Source organism: Trachurus japonicus, chromosome 4 (genome assembly GCF_045865225.1).
Source record: "Trachurus japonicus isolate A0001 chromosome 4, Traja_1.0".
NCBI classification, from domain to species: domain Eukaryota; kingdom Metazoa; phylum Chordata; class Actinopteri; order Carangiformes; family Carangidae; genus Trachurus; species Trachurus japonicus.
The window spans coordinates 27774584-27792856 of record NC_140910.1 but is presented as its reverse complement, the minus strand read 5'-3'; the positions used below and the strand labels follow the sequence as shown (position 1 = coordinate 27792856).

Sequence of the window (18273 nt, the reverse complement as noted above, 5' to 3'; positions counted from 1 at the left end):
GTCAGCCCTAACAATTAGTTGCCAGCCGGACCCCCCCTGGAACTCCTAAAGAGTTTTGATGACTCCGAAATATCTCCAAACCCTTCCTTGGCATGACGGTGAGTAGAAAATTGGTGAATTATCGATTTTGGGTGAAGTATCCCTTTAATGCAATGTATGAATGACGCTAAAATATCACTAAATTAAAGTTAAGATCACTATACAGTAATAAAGTAATGCGCAGCAGTGGCTCAGTTAGTCCACAGCTCTAAGGAGGTCAGTATTGGTCACTTTGGTCCAGTCTAGTTGATGGATCACCATGACGACCCTCTGTCCAAACACCAGCGATCCTTTGTGGATAAATTATAGAGAGTTTAGTGATTCTCTGACTTTTCAGAGTTTACACTTTCCCTGCAACGCGTCGCAGCACATGTGGACAGACGGGATTAATATTTGGTACACACACATTTCCCTCGACTTCTGCTGAGTCATGTTAAACCTTCAAACTGATGTGACCATTTCAGCTCAGTGACGAGAGAGTTTCTCGGTTTATAACTGTTGTGCTGTGAGATCTGAGGTTTAGGGCGATGCAGGTGGAGGTGGAGGACATAAACTCCTGAAGTTAAGTAGGAAGGAGTGGTGAGGAAAGGAGAAGGAGACGACAGAGACAGTTAAGGAAACTTTATCAGGCAGCAGCTGTAACTTGAGCCAGTGCATTAAAACAGGCCACTGGTTTTATTGTTATTATTTTGATAGAGGCAGTGGGAAATAATTGAAACTATAAATTAAGTTTCAAATAAAATGACCAATGATTCATAATGAACTTTTAAAACAGGCCATAAAAACACTGGCCAGTCACAACTGAATATATTCAACATATAACACAGCATCTTAGAGAAGAAACTTCTCTAGAGTTCTTCGACTTGTTTTGATTAATGTTGTTACATCCGAGTTGTGCTTTCCCCCCCATTACTCATAACATAATTCCTTATACATTACAATAAAACGCATGTAATCCAGGATACCACTGTTACTCTCCTATCACTGTTAGATTTATTTGTCAAACTAACAGTGAAGATTAAGCCTGTGTGATAACTTTAACCTTTATCTTAGATAAATTGAAACAATAAATTAATTAAAGGTGGGGAAAACAAATACATAATTGGAGCTTGTCTGTTCTCAGCTTTAATGTTGATTTTAACTTTTTGTTTTTTAACCCTTTCTGTCCTTTGCCTCAAACTGGAAGGCTGTGGTTTTATTTGTCAGATCTTCACTGTCCAACTCTCAGGTCATACACCCAGTAAGAAAAGTGTTGAATCCAAATTAAAATGAATTCCCTAACCAGCCAACTGCTGTAATGCTGCTGTGGCTGATCGGTGCACAGGAGTTTTGTTTAAAGGAGACATATTATCCCCCCTTTCCACATATTAAAATAGTTCCCAGGTGTCTTAAAGACATGTCTGTGACATGCTTCGGTCAAAATACCCCAAGGATCAAACATCACAGCTCTTTTCATCCTCTCAAAACAGCCCTGTTCAGAACGGCTGGTTTCAGTGCCTGTCCCTTTAAATGCAACCACTGAACCACTGCTTGCCTCACCCCCTCTACCGTTACCAGGTTGGGGTGGTATTATGCAAATTCGAATCCTAGTTACATCACTGGAAGACAACTGAGGGAACAGCTCGTAAAATCACGTGGATTTCAACCAAGGGAGCCTGAACATTACAGATTTATTTGTAAATTCTCACATTTCTGGGGCTGAAAGGCAAAACAAACATCTAAATGTATGTTAAAGAGCCTTCAAAAAGTGATATTTCAATAATATGTCCCCTTTAACTCACAGTAAACAGTGTATAGGTCACCTGGTCCTGATGTACTTTGCCCTGTACGGTGCATTTAATGGAGCAGAGATGCAGATTTTTCCCTTTTACATATGAGTCAAACTGTACAGTAGGTGGTGGAAACGTCACAACACTTTGAGTGGAGTGTCAACGGATTTAACGTCTCTCCTTCTCTCTAATCTCGTATGTGTGTGTGTGTGTGTGCATATTGATGCTTCTTCATCATCTTCTTCTTCACTTGGTTCGTTTTCTTTTAATTTTCTTCCTCCGCACTTGAAATGATTTACCAGCCCTTCTCTCACCCCTCTCTTCTCTCTGCAGTTCTCAGGAGACCCAGTAAAAAAAAAAAGAGGTTCATCTATTGTTGTGTTAATAAAACTGTCATAAAGCACTTGATCCAGTCACCGACCTTCTGAGACGGCTCTATTGTTTTAAGTAGAAGTAAAAGTGAAGTTTCTGTAACGAGGACAGTAAATGGCTCGCGGAGTTTAAACAGAGACTCGTCAAAATGAAACAGGTTCTGAGTGAGAATCAGCTCAGATGAAGAGAGAGAGAGAGAGAGAGACGCAGAGCTGTTCGGTAGGAAATTTAGATTTCAGAGCCGGAAGTGCAGCAAAAAAGTGTTTAATAAACAATTAAAAAAGTTCTCGTCGGGCTGAAAACCAACCTCCTCCCTCCTCCAATAAGGTCACGGCTCGCTGCCTGAGGAGGCTCAATCAGGCCACTAAAGTTCCTCCCATGAATATATTCTGGTGGTTGAAAAGGCTTCATCGCTGCCGCCGCCTCAGAGGAAATCACACACTGATGCAATTTCACAACAGTATCACCTTTTTAAAATTCATATGTTTTGTTACTTTTTTATTGCAGCTTAAGAATTTTTTGGGGGAGAGCGTTTTTCTGCTGTCAGCTTTGCATCAAGTCGGTGTGGGATGCAAACACACAAACTAAGAGCTTCTCTTCTTCAAGATGGTTGGTTTTCATGAGTCATAGTTTTGGATACAAACTGCTGAGTCACTTTGTAAAAACTCACGTCAAGTTACTTTACACACAGCTTATGCAAACGATTTAGTTTTAATAAGGTTTAGATGTTTTCTATCAGGAGATACATGCAGATTTGAACTTGACCTCAGTCTTGTTTTGTTTTGAGGTTTGAGTTTATGTGAGGGGAGGTTTAATTTGGTTCGTCTGTTGAGATAATGATTAAGTGATCTCATTTCTTGCAATCGACCAAAAAACTCTTCAAATATTCTCATGTATATGCGTGAAGAACAGTGTTTTTACCTTTTCTTTTTATAGTAAATAATGCATTGTGGAATAAAAATGAGCCGGAGCTGCGAACTTCTCACCTTGACTTTAACAAGTGCCGTAGGAAATTGCCTGTCTGCCGGATGATTAAGTCTGTTTTGTTGTGTTACTCAGAATTGCCAAGTCTGTGCTATAAAATTCGAGGCCTGTCTTTATGTGGCTGCATGAAGGTTGAGCTTCTCGCAGCTTCTCTGATAACAAACCTCCACCTTTTCACGTCATTTTTAATCAGCATAATGCCCGATCCCAACGCTCTGTGATTACGTCTGGTTTTTTATCTCTGAGCTGCAGAATCTGCGCTGAAAGTTTCAGGTCAGGGCCTCGTCTGTGATAAAACATGGAGGGGAAATAACTGGGGCTTGTTGCTGTGAGTTTATTCTTCTACTAGTATAAAACCTTTGAAATGATCCTCTGCTCCAAGCAACACACACCTTTGAACGCAACTCTCACCTGCAAGGCTTCAGACATTGACCTGAGGAGCCGTCCTGAACACAAATGTGGAGGCTCAGTGTTCAACCACGCAATGAACTGTAAAAAAATAAATAAAAACAAAACATTCATACAATGAAACATAGTGAGAAACTTTCTCAAAATTGAAACAGAGAAGAAAGAATTTTACTTTACTGTATGCACTTTTAGATGGCCTTTAACACCCTGCAGCACTGGTAGCACTTTATTGTGTTTTCTTGCAGCACTGTGGCACTTTCTTGTGTTTTGATGTAATATTTTATTGCTTTGATGTAAAGCACTTTGGGTACCGTCTGGCTATTGTTAAGGGCTATACAAATAAAATTTGATTTGATTTTTGATTTGATCAGAAAATGTTACGCAGCTCATTCGAGAGATGTTCTGCTTTTAGAGCTGTTGTATGTAACTTTTTTTTAATAAGTTGTGTCTTTACATCATCAGTATGTGATTTTAAATGGTAAATGGTCTGTATTTATATAGCGCTTTACTATACCTGTAACGATACCCAAAGCGCTTTACAGTACATCACATTCACCCATTCACACACACATTCACACACTGATGGTGGTAGCTGCCATGCAAGGCGTAAGGTGTCTTGCCCAAGGACACTACGGCAGCAACCGGGACAGGGCGGGAATCGAACCGCCAACCCTCTGATCATTGGACGACCTGCTCTACCACCTGAGCCACTGCCGCCCATGTTAATCATGATTAACATTTGATCACCTGTCAGCGATGTCATATCTTCTACCGTATAAGCTTGTTTCAGCTCCAATTAGACTTGAGACTTGATGTGTCATTTCCAGCTAATGTTAATTTTTTAACTACTTGGTTTTTATTTAAGTCATTTTTGGCTTCATCGTGACAGGGGCAGAGAGAGAGGGGATGACATGCAGCGAAGGGCCTGAGTGTTGAGCTACCAGAGAAACTAACGTCACAGTGTCACTATGCATCCACAGAGTAAATACAGGAAGAACAGGTTATAAAGTGTGTGTTTTACATGTTTGCACATGTGTTTAATTTGGATCAGAAGTCTTTTAGAGCTCGGGTCTTGGAAATAAAATGAGGAAGGAGTGTGGATGAGATGTTGACTGGAGCAACGAGGACGACTCCAGGTGAACATGTGAACTCCATCTCACTAAAACCTGAACAACTGGATCATAAAAACGGCAAAAAATCAATCAAATTCACTTTTTTTTTGCAGCTTCCACAGTCGAGGCAGTGAGATTTCCTTCTCTATGTTGAAACCATTTCAGCCCTCTATTAAAAAGTTGAGACAAATTTGACCTTTAATATTAAAAAAGTTTTTTGGTGGGGGAGGGGGAGGGGCGGAGGAACTTGATTAAATGATCTCAGTGTCACATCTGAAATTTTAACTAAATATGCAGTGACGTCCCGTCCTGACCTCGTCCTCCGGCGCCGGCGGTGTAACACTAATTAGTCTAATGGGGAGAATAAGCTGTAATTACAGTTTTTTTTTTGTTTTTAAACGCTATAAATTTTTACCCCGTGATGCTAAATGGCACTAAACCTGTCCGTCAAATCCTGCCGCTCTCCACCAACAGGCCTAATTACGCTCATTAGGTCGCTCTAATCAGAGATCAGACTCATTGAAATGCCATCAATCTGAACTCATATCCACCTGTTAACAGCTCCAATTGGAAGATTTCTAGTTTTAAAGGGATAGTTCAACATTTTGGCAATTGGTCCAATGCCATAATCCCTATAGTCATAGCAGTAGGTTTGTTACCTTTAATTGTCGGTGCAAGCTATTTTTAGAACGGCGGAGCAGAGCCGCGAGCTGCTCAGAGCTACGCTACGAGGCTCATGGGATTTCTTGGTTTCTCTCATCAAACTCATCAAATACACAATCCAACAACTCCAAAACGCTCTGGTGGACAAGTTGTGACCTGCACATTCACCACGCTATGAGATAATAACACAACGTTACGAGACAGAGTTGTTTTAGAGGTAAATGCAGAGGCTGCTTGCTGAAAAACTGCCCCGGCAGGAACGCACATCAGCGGTTTTGCATGAATTTACCTCTAAAACAACTCTGTCTGGTTATTATCTCATAGCGTGGTGAATGTGCAGGTCACAACTTGTCCACCAGAGCGTTTTGGAGTTGTTGGATTGTGTATTTGATGAGTTTGATGAGGGAAACCAAGAAATCTGCGACTCTGCTCCGCCGTTCTAAAAATAGCTTGCACCGACAATTAAAAGTAACGAACCTACTCCTATCTATATGGATTATGGCAATGGGCCAATTTGCCAAAATGTTGAACTATCCCTTTAACAACGAGTTTTTATCTCAAACTTCGTCAGAGCTGCAGAGATGATCGAAGTTATTAATTATGCATCGGTTTTGTAAACATAATTACCTGGGGGGGCAGAGTTGGAGGACACTTTCAGGCTTCATTCTGTCACTCGCTGTAAATGTTTTTTAGCCCCAGAACCAAACTGAGATTAAAGGCGGCGGTGGCGTCGTTGCCGAGGCAGCGGGGTGATAATGGATCTGCTCAGTGATGCACACAGTCGGCGGCGTCGGCCTCACTCTGCTCCATGTTTCATGATACCGGAGCCGATACCGGAGCTGCCATAGATTTCCAATAACAGGATGTTAAATGCTGAGAGATGATATTAATCCAGATGTATTTAGCTTCCACTCCTCAACATGATGCTAAAACGAGCCCACACACACACACACACACACACACTGGTATACATCTACAGCCTGATCTGGCACAGGTGCGTTATGGTATTGATTCTCAGTAAAGTGTGCAATTGTCGACAAGCTGTGTGTGTGTGTGTGTGTGTGGCGCTTTGCCTCTTAGCTTTTGATTTATAGCAGCTGCGTTTCACAGGCAGCGATTTATCAAGAAGAAAAAAATGAGCGAGGCCGTGGAAAACAAGCCCACTTCATTACTCAGACATCACATCGCGGCCTCCTGCGTGATGGAGTCGGCCTGTTAACAACGAGGGCTTATTAACAGGGTTAGCTGAGAGTGAGCGTGTGTGTGTGTGTGTGTGTGTGTGTGTGTGTGTGTGTGTGTGTGTGTGTGTGTGTGTGTGTGTGTGTGTGTGTGTGTGTGTGTGTGTGTGTGTGTGTGTGTGTGTGTGTGTGTGTGTGTGTGTGTGTGTGTGTGTGGTCGTCATTGAGAGCCGTGTTATCGCAGCATTACTCTGCCAGTCAAAACTTGTGTGTGTGTGTGTGTGATGGAGACGTGGCTGCAGCAGGTTTCTATATGAATGAGTGTTTTTGTCAAACTCTTAATGCGCCGCTGAACCTCAACTCTCCGGATGAGTCATGAATCATCTACTTTGCGCCGCTGTCTCTCCCTCTCCCCTTCTCTCTCTCTCTCTCTCTTCAGCTTCTTATTCATGCACAGCCTCCCTCGCCCACCACCACCGCCGCCACCACATCTCTCTCTCCATCTACCCATTCACTTGTAATCCCTCACACACTCATTTTCTGCATCACTCCATCTTCTCATTTTCCTCTGGAGTGTCCATCTCTCTTTCACTCACTCTGACTTTTCAATCACAGTCTTTTGTTCTTTCTGTCTCTGACTCATGCATCAAACTCTTCAGCCCTTTTTTTTTCCCTTCATACTATTTTCTGCCGTTAACACTTAAGTCAATCTGCTGCTTTTAAGAGTTTAACAATCCAGCTATGTGTTTGTTAAACCCTTGAACAAAGTTTAGGATCCTGTTTTGACTGTCAAATTCCAAGGGAGGAGGAAATCTTTGTCTTTTTTTTCCATTTCATTTATTCGTTTATTTGGATTGGACTGTGCATATTAATGGACGTACAATACAGGATTGTCATAATTAGCACAACCCAGTCGTCCCAAGACATAAAAGAAAACATAAAACCAATACAGACATACCAACACTACAATATCACATACAAATACAATACAAACAACAATTGTAATAAGATAAAACAGGACTAAGAAGGGAAAGTGCTAGTGCTTTAACTTGTGTGTTTGGAGAACTTTGTCACACAGATGTCGTGGATTTAAATCAGGATTTTAGCATCTGTTTAGTAACGACAGCAGGTTGACATGTCGTCTCTATGGGCCGTGTTTCATTCACTCATGACGTTGTGTTTAAACCAAACTAAACCGGACTTTTAAAATGAAATCTCACTAAATCAAATTCATAACGCTCCCAGTTAAAGCTGGATTTCTCCTGCATGTAGCTACACAATCACTGCAACCTCCTGTAGTAGAGTTGAACATGCTTCAGTCAGTAAATCAATTAAACTCCTTCCGTGCTTGTTTACCAGGAAAAGGACAGTCGTCTAATTACATTTCTTCATCGAGCTGTAACTGTAGCTGGACTAAACTGTGCCTATAAACCTACTGACTGTTTCAAACCCGTCCGGTCGTCTGAACCAGAAACAGACGAACAGGCTGCATTAAAACACTATACGAGAGGAGCAGATGGCCCAGACACATGCTGAGTTATGACCTAGTCTTGTTTTATTGGCGTAAATGAAGCCAAATTTAAAATGAATGGAATTAGTTTTCCACTGAGTGTTAGTTTTAACGCTCTATCATATTTCTAAAAAATAAACTCGGTGTCCTCAGTGAACTGATTTATGAAAAGCTGAACAAAAACATGAACAGAGTGTGACACCAGCACCTTCACAGACATCAGACAATCGGCTGCTGCCGGTTGAAGAGATCTTGACCTCTTGACCTCTATTTTCATCGCCGTCCTTCTTGTGCAATTATTTAAAAAGAAAAAAAAAAGCAACTGCCGAGTGAAAAGCCACAGAGATTTTCTCATTTTTGATCCACAGGTGCTGCTACTGATGTAAAATCATTCACCGTTGACTCCTCAAAGAGACGCGAGGGCAGATTTTAATTTGATTCTTATCTCATTTATAGATATGTCCTCCAAAACATTGATTAATGTTGACTCACAAACAGAATGTGTGACTTTCTATTGGGCAGAAAAGTTGTGACTCCTCGATGAAGTGTCGGTGGTTTCTGCCTGAATCCTCCGTTTATGTTGTCAGAAGAATAAGACAGGAGGCAAAACTGTTTATAAATTCAATTTTTTTCATGTTTATACAAAAAAAACTGAGAAAATAGAAGAAATAAGGCTGCAAAGTTACAGATAATTGGTCCTTCTTTAACATTTTAACCAGAAATCTCACTGAAAATAATAATTATTATAAATTCACTTTTTTTTTAAGGATTGATGTGTATTTTAAATCATTTTCATCTGGTTTTATCTACATGATCATATGAATATTCATGTAAACAAACATTAAAATCCCCTGACGAACACACAGACTCCCGACGGGTTCGTGTCTCCCAGCAGATCCAAACAGATTCATCTGAATTTCAGCGGCTGTGAGGGTTTGAAAAAAGTGATAAAAAGCCTTTAATATAAACTGCTCTGAACAAAATGAAACACATTTCTCTTGTTCAGCTGCATCACGGCTGTTGTCACAGACCCACCGCTCGGTCGTAAAATGTTGTGGATTGTCACTTTAAACAGAAGAGGCAGCAACCACCTCTTCTCCACCTCCTCCTTCTACTTTAAAACACAAGATGAGAGGCTTTTTTTTGTGTGTTGGCAGTGTTTGTAGTCAGATGCATTTTGCCCCTAAACCATCTCTGACTGCTCTCATGTCGAGGCTGCCGCTCTTATTCGGAGATCTGATCTATCTGAGGCAGCCGCTGCCGTTGGAAGCGCTTGATAGAGGTGTATCTGAGCTGTCATTTCGGAGCTGCGTGGGGATTTGTCAGCTAAAGCCAAGTCAGCTCGGCTCACTCTCACTCACTCTCAGCTGAGCTCCGCTTGTCTGGCAGCATATAATGTTTCTTTTTAACACGGCCTACTGTTGTTTTTTTTTCATAGAATAAGATTCAGCTCTCTGCAGGCGACAGTTTGGCAGAGCGCAAGACCTTCTTCCCCTCCTTAAGACGTTGAAGAAAGAGATCTGTTAGGGGACTGATTTGTATCTGGGTGGCTGGAGGCTCGGGGTCCATGAAGGAGTTGAAAGCTGTGAGGGTTTCCCTGCAAAGATCAGTCAAGTTGGGAGCGGCCGGTTTTCTCCCGCTAGATGACTCCCACCGATAAAAGAGACTGAAATGTTTCCTCTGGCCTCATTTAGCTGAGGCTGCCCAGCCCGCCTCGCTCTGCGCTGCTTGGCTGCAGGATCTGTCGTTTCAGCATCACAGTGTGAGCAGTAGTCACATCGCAGGACGTGCAAGGTTGTTTTGGTTTTTTTTAGAACATTTTAACTTTGTTTTGGCTTCAGAAAAGCATCTCTGAACCAGCACCTTGCTCCGCTGTAGAGTTCTCAACCGGTCTGAAAATTAAAACCCAACCCGGGGGTGTTGATGCCTGGACCCGACGCGGCTTGACTCACCAGCAGTAGTTCTGCCCAGCAGCCAAAAAGAGGAAGCCGAGGCCCGACCCGAGTCGTTTGTATATATTTTCACCCCGAACACTCTGAAAATGAGTGACAAGCAAGAGGAAGAAACTTGAAAGGGAGGAAGGATCTTCTTCATTCTCAGATGAGCCCCCTCATGTTAGATCATTGACCTTAACCTGGGCCAATAGAAGGGGATTATATGGAAACAGTTCTTTCCAAATAGCGCTATTTAAGTCAACGGGTGAACATTCCTGTAACTTTTAATATCGCAATAGAAAAAGAAAATATTGCATGTCAGTTTTTTACCGGAACTAATGATCGCGGTTGCCAGCGTCTTCTTTTTTTTTTTTTTTTTTTTGGCCACACATCTTCCGGCTCCTTTCATTTGTAAATTCAATTAGCGATCATGAATGCATTATTTATTTATTTTATTTATTTATTTTGCTTGTGTGCGCCACCTGTTACGTTGTGGAGGTGCACGCAGCTTGGAGACTGTGCCTAGATGACGGCTGTTTCCAGAGCCCAGTTTGACAGCGGTTTGTCAGCACTGATGGGCTGTCGCGGGGCGGACTTGTTGCTGAAGTTGAATATTTCAAACTTACACGACAAGCAAGTCGCCTCCTGCAGCGACAAGTCAAGTTTTAGACACATGACTTTGCATGTCATTCCAATGCGCTGCAAATTAAAAGTTGCTTTTGGTGCGTACACAGTTTATGAGGCCTGTGATCAGCGGTAAATCCTCCTGACTGTGTGGTCGGCCTGCTCTGGAGAAAACACTGTCAGGTTGTGTAACTATAACAGAGATTTAGAAACGCACTATAGTTGGAATAAATTATGTAAAAAACCCCTTAAAGGAAAACTGCAACTGTGGTTTAACATTCATAGCTTCTGTCATCAGTTACAATAACATTTGCTCTCGCAGGGTAATTTCTTGAGATAGAGCAGCAGAAAAAAAGTGGGTCAGCCAATCACGGGACGTAAAAACAAACAACTGCTTTAGTCAAACTTATTTCAAAAGAAAGTTTAAGACACACAGTGAAATTACTCTCAAACCGCCCATGTAAACACCTGTCACAGGTTATGCACACGATTTATGTACGAGCTTATCAGTGTTGCAGGCGTTGCAGTTTTTCCTGTGTATTTAAGGATTATTACGTACACTTTATGTGCACCAATTTTTTTTAGTTTTGCCTCCAAACAAAGTGGGACCTGCTGTAATCTATCTGAACACTTGTTTACAGCCGACCGATTATCCCACTGTCCTTGTTTGGACCTGTTTTTCGGAAACGACACCGTGCTCTGAGATCTGAGTGACTACAGCAGTGAGAGCACGGCGTTTTCACCCTGTACATGTTGCAGCGGCGGCGGCTGTTGTGTCATTTCGTCTCAAAGAATCAGGACCGAACGCCTCGTTGTTTTGAGTCCATTATCAGCAGCATCCTCAGATCCCACACGCTCCGACATCTGGCCTTTACTAACTAAGTGTAGTGAATATTTTTAAGTAATTGGGAGTAAGAGGAATCGCTGCTAATGCGTTGTGAGACGCTGTAATAACACTTAAGCATCTCTGGGAAAATGAATCCAGATTTAATAAGCTGACCACATGGACCGTAGATCTTTGCAGCAGCACCAGGATCAGATATCCAGCTCAGTGTGTGTGTGTGTGTGTGTGTGTGTGTGTGTGTGTGTGAGTGAGAGATTGTATGAGTCACTGCAGATAGCTGTGTCTGGTATTTTGACAGTCTGCTAAGCAGGATTGACAAAGACACCATCCATACCACAAGACCTCAGCTAGTCTGGCTCCCAGAGAAGAGGCCAAATCAAATACCACAGAAATGTCATCGAGCGTATAAACGAGACCCCGGCTTTCTAGTACCAAGACACACACTTTCACACACACACACACACACACACACACACACACACACACACACACACACACACACACACACACACACACACACACACACACACACACACACACACACACACACACACACACACACACACACACACAGAAATATGCACACTGATGAAAAGGGAGCATGCACAGGAACACAAAACAGACACACACACATCTGGACGGAGACGACCGGGTCATTTCTTGTCTCTGTCTCTTGTTGTCTGTCGTCTCTTTGTGATGAATTAACTCCAACTTTCCGTCCTCTCATTAGGAAGCAGCTCTGCCCGAGGTTTCTGCTTCTTCCTGTCGCCACTTGACATTTTCAAGCTCACAGCATTAAGCAACGATGAGCGTCGATTCCTTCATTAACCTTCACAAATACACAGTCAAACATTGTATTTGATTTTTGAACCATCGTTGAAAAGTAAAAAAAAAAAAAAAGAAAAGTGGCACAGTTGAAGAGTCTGATGAAGGATTTTAGAGAACAGGCAAAACATGTTGTTGAGGGAGACACTATTTTCTCTTTTTTGATCTTTACAAGTATGATTTAAGAAAGATTATGCAACAGATGCTGCCTTTTATCAAGATTTTTTTTTGAATTTCTTGTCTAGTTTCATAATCATAGACTGGAAAAAGTAAAATAGTGACAAAGTCTTGATGTTGATGAGCACACACATCCTCATCCCATGAAGGTTTCAGGTCACAGTCACAATATGTAAACATGGAGGATGCTGTTGTTTCCGACAGTTCGTGTCGTGAAGCAAATTGATTCCCTCTCGTTTCCATGTTCCACCGCGATGTGGTCTGACTCTACAGAGGTTTTATTATTGTTAAAACGCTGTCAGCTCTTACTACAGTGGACAACATGTCCGGCTCAAAGCTCTGGTCTCAGGCCTGGAAGCAATTTGCTTTATGCAGCAATGTCACGCTGCTTTTTGCTCTAATTGGTAAAACACAGGGTTACAAGAGTCATGCAGACACGCTGCTGGTTTCATGACATCACAGAGTCTCCAAACATGTAATCCAGGATTCATGTGGAAATGATGGAAGGACTGGCTTACATGGCTCTGAGTCTATGTTGGAGCTGCACTATTAACCCTCAGGCATCTATTATCACGCTGACATGATGATTTCTGTGTATTTTTGGGCTCAATGTGTTAATACAGTAGGTTAAAGTGAAAAAATAATACAGTGTCATGCAAAAGTTTGGGCACCCCTGGTCCAAATGTCTGTTAATGTGAACAGTTCAGCAAGTGGAAGATGAAACAATCTCCAAAAGGCATAAAGTTAAACATGAAACACTCTTTTGCAATATCAGTGTTTTTTTTTAGTTTTCTACAAGTTTAGCATGAAAAGGGGAAACAAAAGAACAGGAAACCCAGGAGACTTGAGCTCTCAGAAAACTTTGACCAAGGTATCAGACAAGATATTTACTATTTACACACTGTGATAGTTTCTAAAGGCAGGGGGGCTACTAGGTACTAACTGCTGAGGGCCCTTTTCTTTTTCTGTCATTTTGAAAATGTAAAAGTATAGTGTAAAAATATATATAAGAGAATCATTTGTAACTTTATGCCTTTTTTCCTTTTTACCAGGGGTGCCCAAACTTTTGCACTCAACTAAAAGATAGATAATAGATCACATACTGTAGATGAAGTTGTGCTGAAAAAAAGATACCAAGCATTTTTTTTCTGTGGTATAAAAAGCCAAAATCAAAAGTATTCAAAAACAAAATAGGCTCAGACCCCTAAGGGTTGAACCAAATGCAGTATAATCAAACTGCAGGAGCGTTGCCGTGGCAGAGAGACGCCGCAGCAGCCTGCAAACACATCCTGTATTCTCCAGATGTTTGTTTGGTATAAGTTTTTGAAACCGAAATCACAACACGGTTTGTTTACGTGCATCACACAGGACAGTTTCCACCGCCTTGCGTGATAAATCTGCGCCGCCGTGTCCCTTTTGTCGTCATAAATGAGATCATGTGCAGAGCTTAAGTCGCCTGGCGCTCCCCCTCCCTCCTCCCTCCTCCCTCCTGCAGGTTATTGTGATTCTCTCCTCTGCTCCCAAACTTCTTTCTTTGCATTTACCTGCTCTGTGGGATGTTGTAAATCCTTTCACTGTCAGTGGCATCCGATCCCTCCTCACCAGCAGAGCTTCTATTTCTGTCTCCAACTTAGTTCCCACCCCTGCATCTCTCTCCTTTCACACAGGAAGATGTTTGTTGTTATAATAGTATCATCACCTCCTCTGTCTCCTCTGTGCACTGTTTTCATTTGAAGTAGTATTATTTTTTACTGGGGATTGAAGTTAACCTGGCTTTCAATGTGTGTCACTGAGCCTCTTGTCCCATATTCCCTGATAAATAATGGAGTCTATGAGGAGGCCTGCTCTTCGCCAGCTTGTTTAAATAGCTGATAGCTGATTCCCCTCATTGTCAAATCACAACTTTCTCAGCCTTTATTTATTTAAGTCGTATTGAAACCCTGGAGAAACGGGCTCGCTGCCGATTCTGTGTCTTAAAATACATTTAGAAACATTGCCAGCCTCTGATTCTGTTTTGCATCATAATCTTTATTTATTTATTTATTTTTTAAATGTCTGACCTATTTTATTTCTCTCTGTTTCAGGATATTCTACGTGTCTCATGACTCCCAGGATCTGAAGATCTTCAGCTACATCGCCAGAGACGGACAGAGCAACGTCTTCCGCTGCAACGTCTTCAAGTCCAAGAAGAAGGTACGGCGGTTTACACGTTGACATGACACGAGTGCATGAGGGTCGCACGGCCACAGATGGACACACACACAGACCGAGCTCTGGAAACTCTCAGAGTGACTCCAGGATCAGTCGATGTCTTTGATTATTATAAATGAACCGTGGGAGCACAGTGATGATCAGGATTAAAGAGTCAATGGCAGGAGCTGCTTGTTGTGTTTGGGTGCAGCTCTTTGATTCAAGAGCAGCGATCGAAAGACAGAACAAGTCGTTGAGTTGAGTTTCTTTCCTGTAGCTTCTTATGGTTGTAAAAAAGAGAGATTAATTATTTGTTTTTTGTGACAGAGGAGGAGAGAGACGAGCAAAGATCATGATGTGACTAAATTAATTCAGAAAGAAAAGGACTCGTTTTTATCTCTTTTAATTGTGTTTTTGCACAAGTTGCAAAAAAAACCAACTCATCAAACTTTGTGTCTGTGTTGTGGCGACATGGGAGAAGCCAGAGTGTGTGTGTGTGTGTGTGTGTGTGTGTGTGTCACTCTCAGTGTGTTTTCAGTCGTGTTGTGTTTAAAGCGATTCCTCCTCCTCCTCTCGTGAATCATGTCCCCGTCTGAGTCACATCCTGACGTCCTTCGGTTCGGAGACACCGAGCAGCAGCGATACCTCCGGCCTCGTCAGCGCCGAGGGTCTGACGAACAAGTTTTTTCTTTTTTTTTCTGGTGGAGTTTGTGTTCCTGCGGAAACAGAGTCCAGTTGTGTGACAGCATCAGTTAGAAAATCGACTTTTGTTTTTCCTAATCCGTGTATCTTCGTTCTATCTATTTTCTATTGGCAATCAAAAATCAAAAAATGAAAATGTGACGGATTATTTTGTCACAAAAAAACAAAAAGTCTGGTTTTTCATATTTCAATTTTAGGCTCGGATCAAAAATACAAAATGGAAAAACAGGCCACAGGATTGAATTTGATTTGGATAATTAATTGGTCGGGTTTACATGTGCCCCCCCTTGGGTACTGTTGCTATGTTTGTTAAAGGGATAGTTGACCATTTTGGCATAATCCCTATAGTTTTAGTTTAGTTAGTAGTTTTAAGTTTTAAAAACAAAAAACAAAATAATCTGTCACTTTTTCATATTTTTGATTTCAGATTGCCAATTGAAAATAGAAAGAACGAATGATAGACAGATTTTTTTTTTCTCTTCTGCAGCCAGTTCCTAGAAGTTGATGCTTAAGTCCAGGGGTCAGCTGGGTGAAGCACGCCACTGCCTCATTATCTGTGAGAGACAGAGCGACAGTGAAAAATGAGCACGCACGCACACACACACACACACACACACACACACACACACACACTGCTGGGAAGACAAAATGGAAAGTGACACATACCAAGGTTCTCAGGGGCAGCAGTGGCCCTTAAGCCATTAGGCTGGAAAGTGTGTGTGTGTGTTGTGCTCTGGTGATGGAGACACTGTGGGAAATATTTTGATTTTAATACTAAAAACCTCATCATCACGTGTCGTGGTCAAACTTCAGCCGTCGCCGTCTCAGACAGTTCTAATCAGCTTTATGAGACACACTGATGTTCAGAAGTGTTTTTGTTTGTAGGTGGTGAAGTGTTTTTGTCGTGTCTGTGTGGTGATTGACAGAAGGAGGACGCCGTGTGCTGCGGAAAACACTCACACTGGTGCGGCGACACCAAAGTTAACAAAGTAAAGAAAAGTTAATTTGGTTCAACTGTGAAAGAAGCACATTATAATATAGTTTACAAAGTCAAAAATATTGACCCCTCAGTGTTTACCTGCTTGCTTCAAGCTCCAAACATCTGTCACTTGCATAGATTTAAACTTAATTTATTTATTATATTATATATTATTTTTATTTGTCTTTTAAAGGGGTGAAAAAGGCAACAGGCTGCAGATATTAGACCAAAATAAGTTTTAAATATAACAAAACAAAGATACAGTACAGTAGAATCACCGTATGATGATTAAAAAAACATTAAATCCAAGAAGTATTGATAAATATACAATGAAAGATTAGTCTTTAAACATCTTAGGACATGTTGGAAATAAATGTTTTCACTTGGTTTTGAATTGTCAGCGGCCCATAGATCACATCACATGTCGCAGCCACTGTCATAGTCACAAAACGGGGTTGTCACTCAAGAGTGAATCAAAAAGAAAAGGATGAATGGAGATGAAGAGGAGAGTAAAGAGACAGTTCCAAAAAAAAAAAAAAAAGTGACACAGTCAGCGACAGAGGGGAAAGTTTCACAAGATTGATTGAGCGAGACAAAAAGAGAATGAAACACTCTGCCGTAATGAAAAAGGGGATATACATATCAAACGTGCAGTAAAAGTGTCATCCGGGGGCAGTGTGTGGTTTTGTGCGAGTGTGTTTTGACGTGTGGAAGGTTGCGAGTGTAAGATTGAGTAGAAGATTAAGCCGACTTTATTTCCCTCTTAACTACCAGCAGTGAAAGAATGGCCGCGCTTTAAATCACAGCCGCATAAAAAAGACCTTAGCAGCGGCAACGGCTCGCTCCTCGCACTCGGACAGGTAGTGTGTGTGTGTGTGTGTGTGTGTGTGTGTGTCTGTCCTTTCCTCCCTCGCATCGACATTTTAAGGAGGCTAATGAACGACCTGCCCTCTGTGATGTAGAAGTGAAGAGGGCGTGAGCACCGACCAGCGAGTGTTCATCAGAATACCGAATGAGACGGGATGACACTTTATTGATCCCACGGAGGCGATCGATATCTACAAAAATAAACAAAAAATTGGTAACCCTTTAATTTACAGGCCACTTATTATGCGATAATTCAAGAACTAGCCAAGAAATAACAAGTAATTGCGTCATAAAGTCTAGAAATAGCCTAGAAATAACAGGCAATTTCATAGTAATGTCGAGAAATTGCAAGGAAACTTAATATGTGTACAGAGGATGTAAAGATAGCTTTGTTCAGATCATATTGTACTACACTGTACACAGCATACTTGTGGTGCAAGTACAGTGTTAAAAAAATGAGAAAACTGTTGGTAGCTTACAATGATGCAATTCGAATACTACTTAGGCGCCCAAGATGGACAAGCGCAAGTCATATGTTTGTATCTTGTAATGTGTCCACTCTTCATGCTCTTTTAAGAAACTACATGTATAGATTTATCTATCTATCTATCTTTCTTTCTATCTATCTATCTATCTATCTATCTATCTATCTATCTATCTATCTATCTATCTATCTATCTATCTATCTATCTATCTATCTATCTATCTATCTATCTATCTATCTATCTATCTATCTATCTATCTATCTATCTATCTATCTATCTATCTATCTATCTATCTATCTATCTATCTATCTATCTATCCATCTATCTATCTATCTATCTATCTATCTATCTATCTAATAAGGCCAAGAAATAACGGTCAATTGCAAGAAGACTTGGTGGAGAAAAATTCAAAGCATGAAAAGCATGTGTAATCTTTTGCCTTTATGAAAAACATGACATTACTATTATGAGATTGACCGTTATTTTTAGGCTGTTTATTTACATTATCAGGTAATTAGCGGCCTGTGAATTAAAGGGGTTACCCAAAAGTTCAGACAGTATGCAACAGCATAAGAGCAAAATGAACACAAGGATATGAATAATTATATATA

General features: G+C 41.2%; 1 protein-coding gene across 2 annotated transcripts in view; it reads left to right on the top strand.

The window, feature by feature from the left end:
- Nucleotides 1-18273, top strand: part of LOC146989110 (carboxyl-terminal PDZ ligand of neuronal nitric oxide synthase protein-like) — a 249511-nt gene that overhangs the window by 133787 nt on the left and 97451 nt on the right. For both annotated transcript variants that reach the window (XM_085775086.1, XM_085775085.1), the window contains exon 5: nucleotides 14524-14632. In XM_085775086.1, the coding sequence (XP_085631212.1) occupies nucleotides 14524-14632 (109 nt within the window). The remainder of the gene's footprint in view (nucleotides 1-14523; nucleotides 14633-18273) is intronic.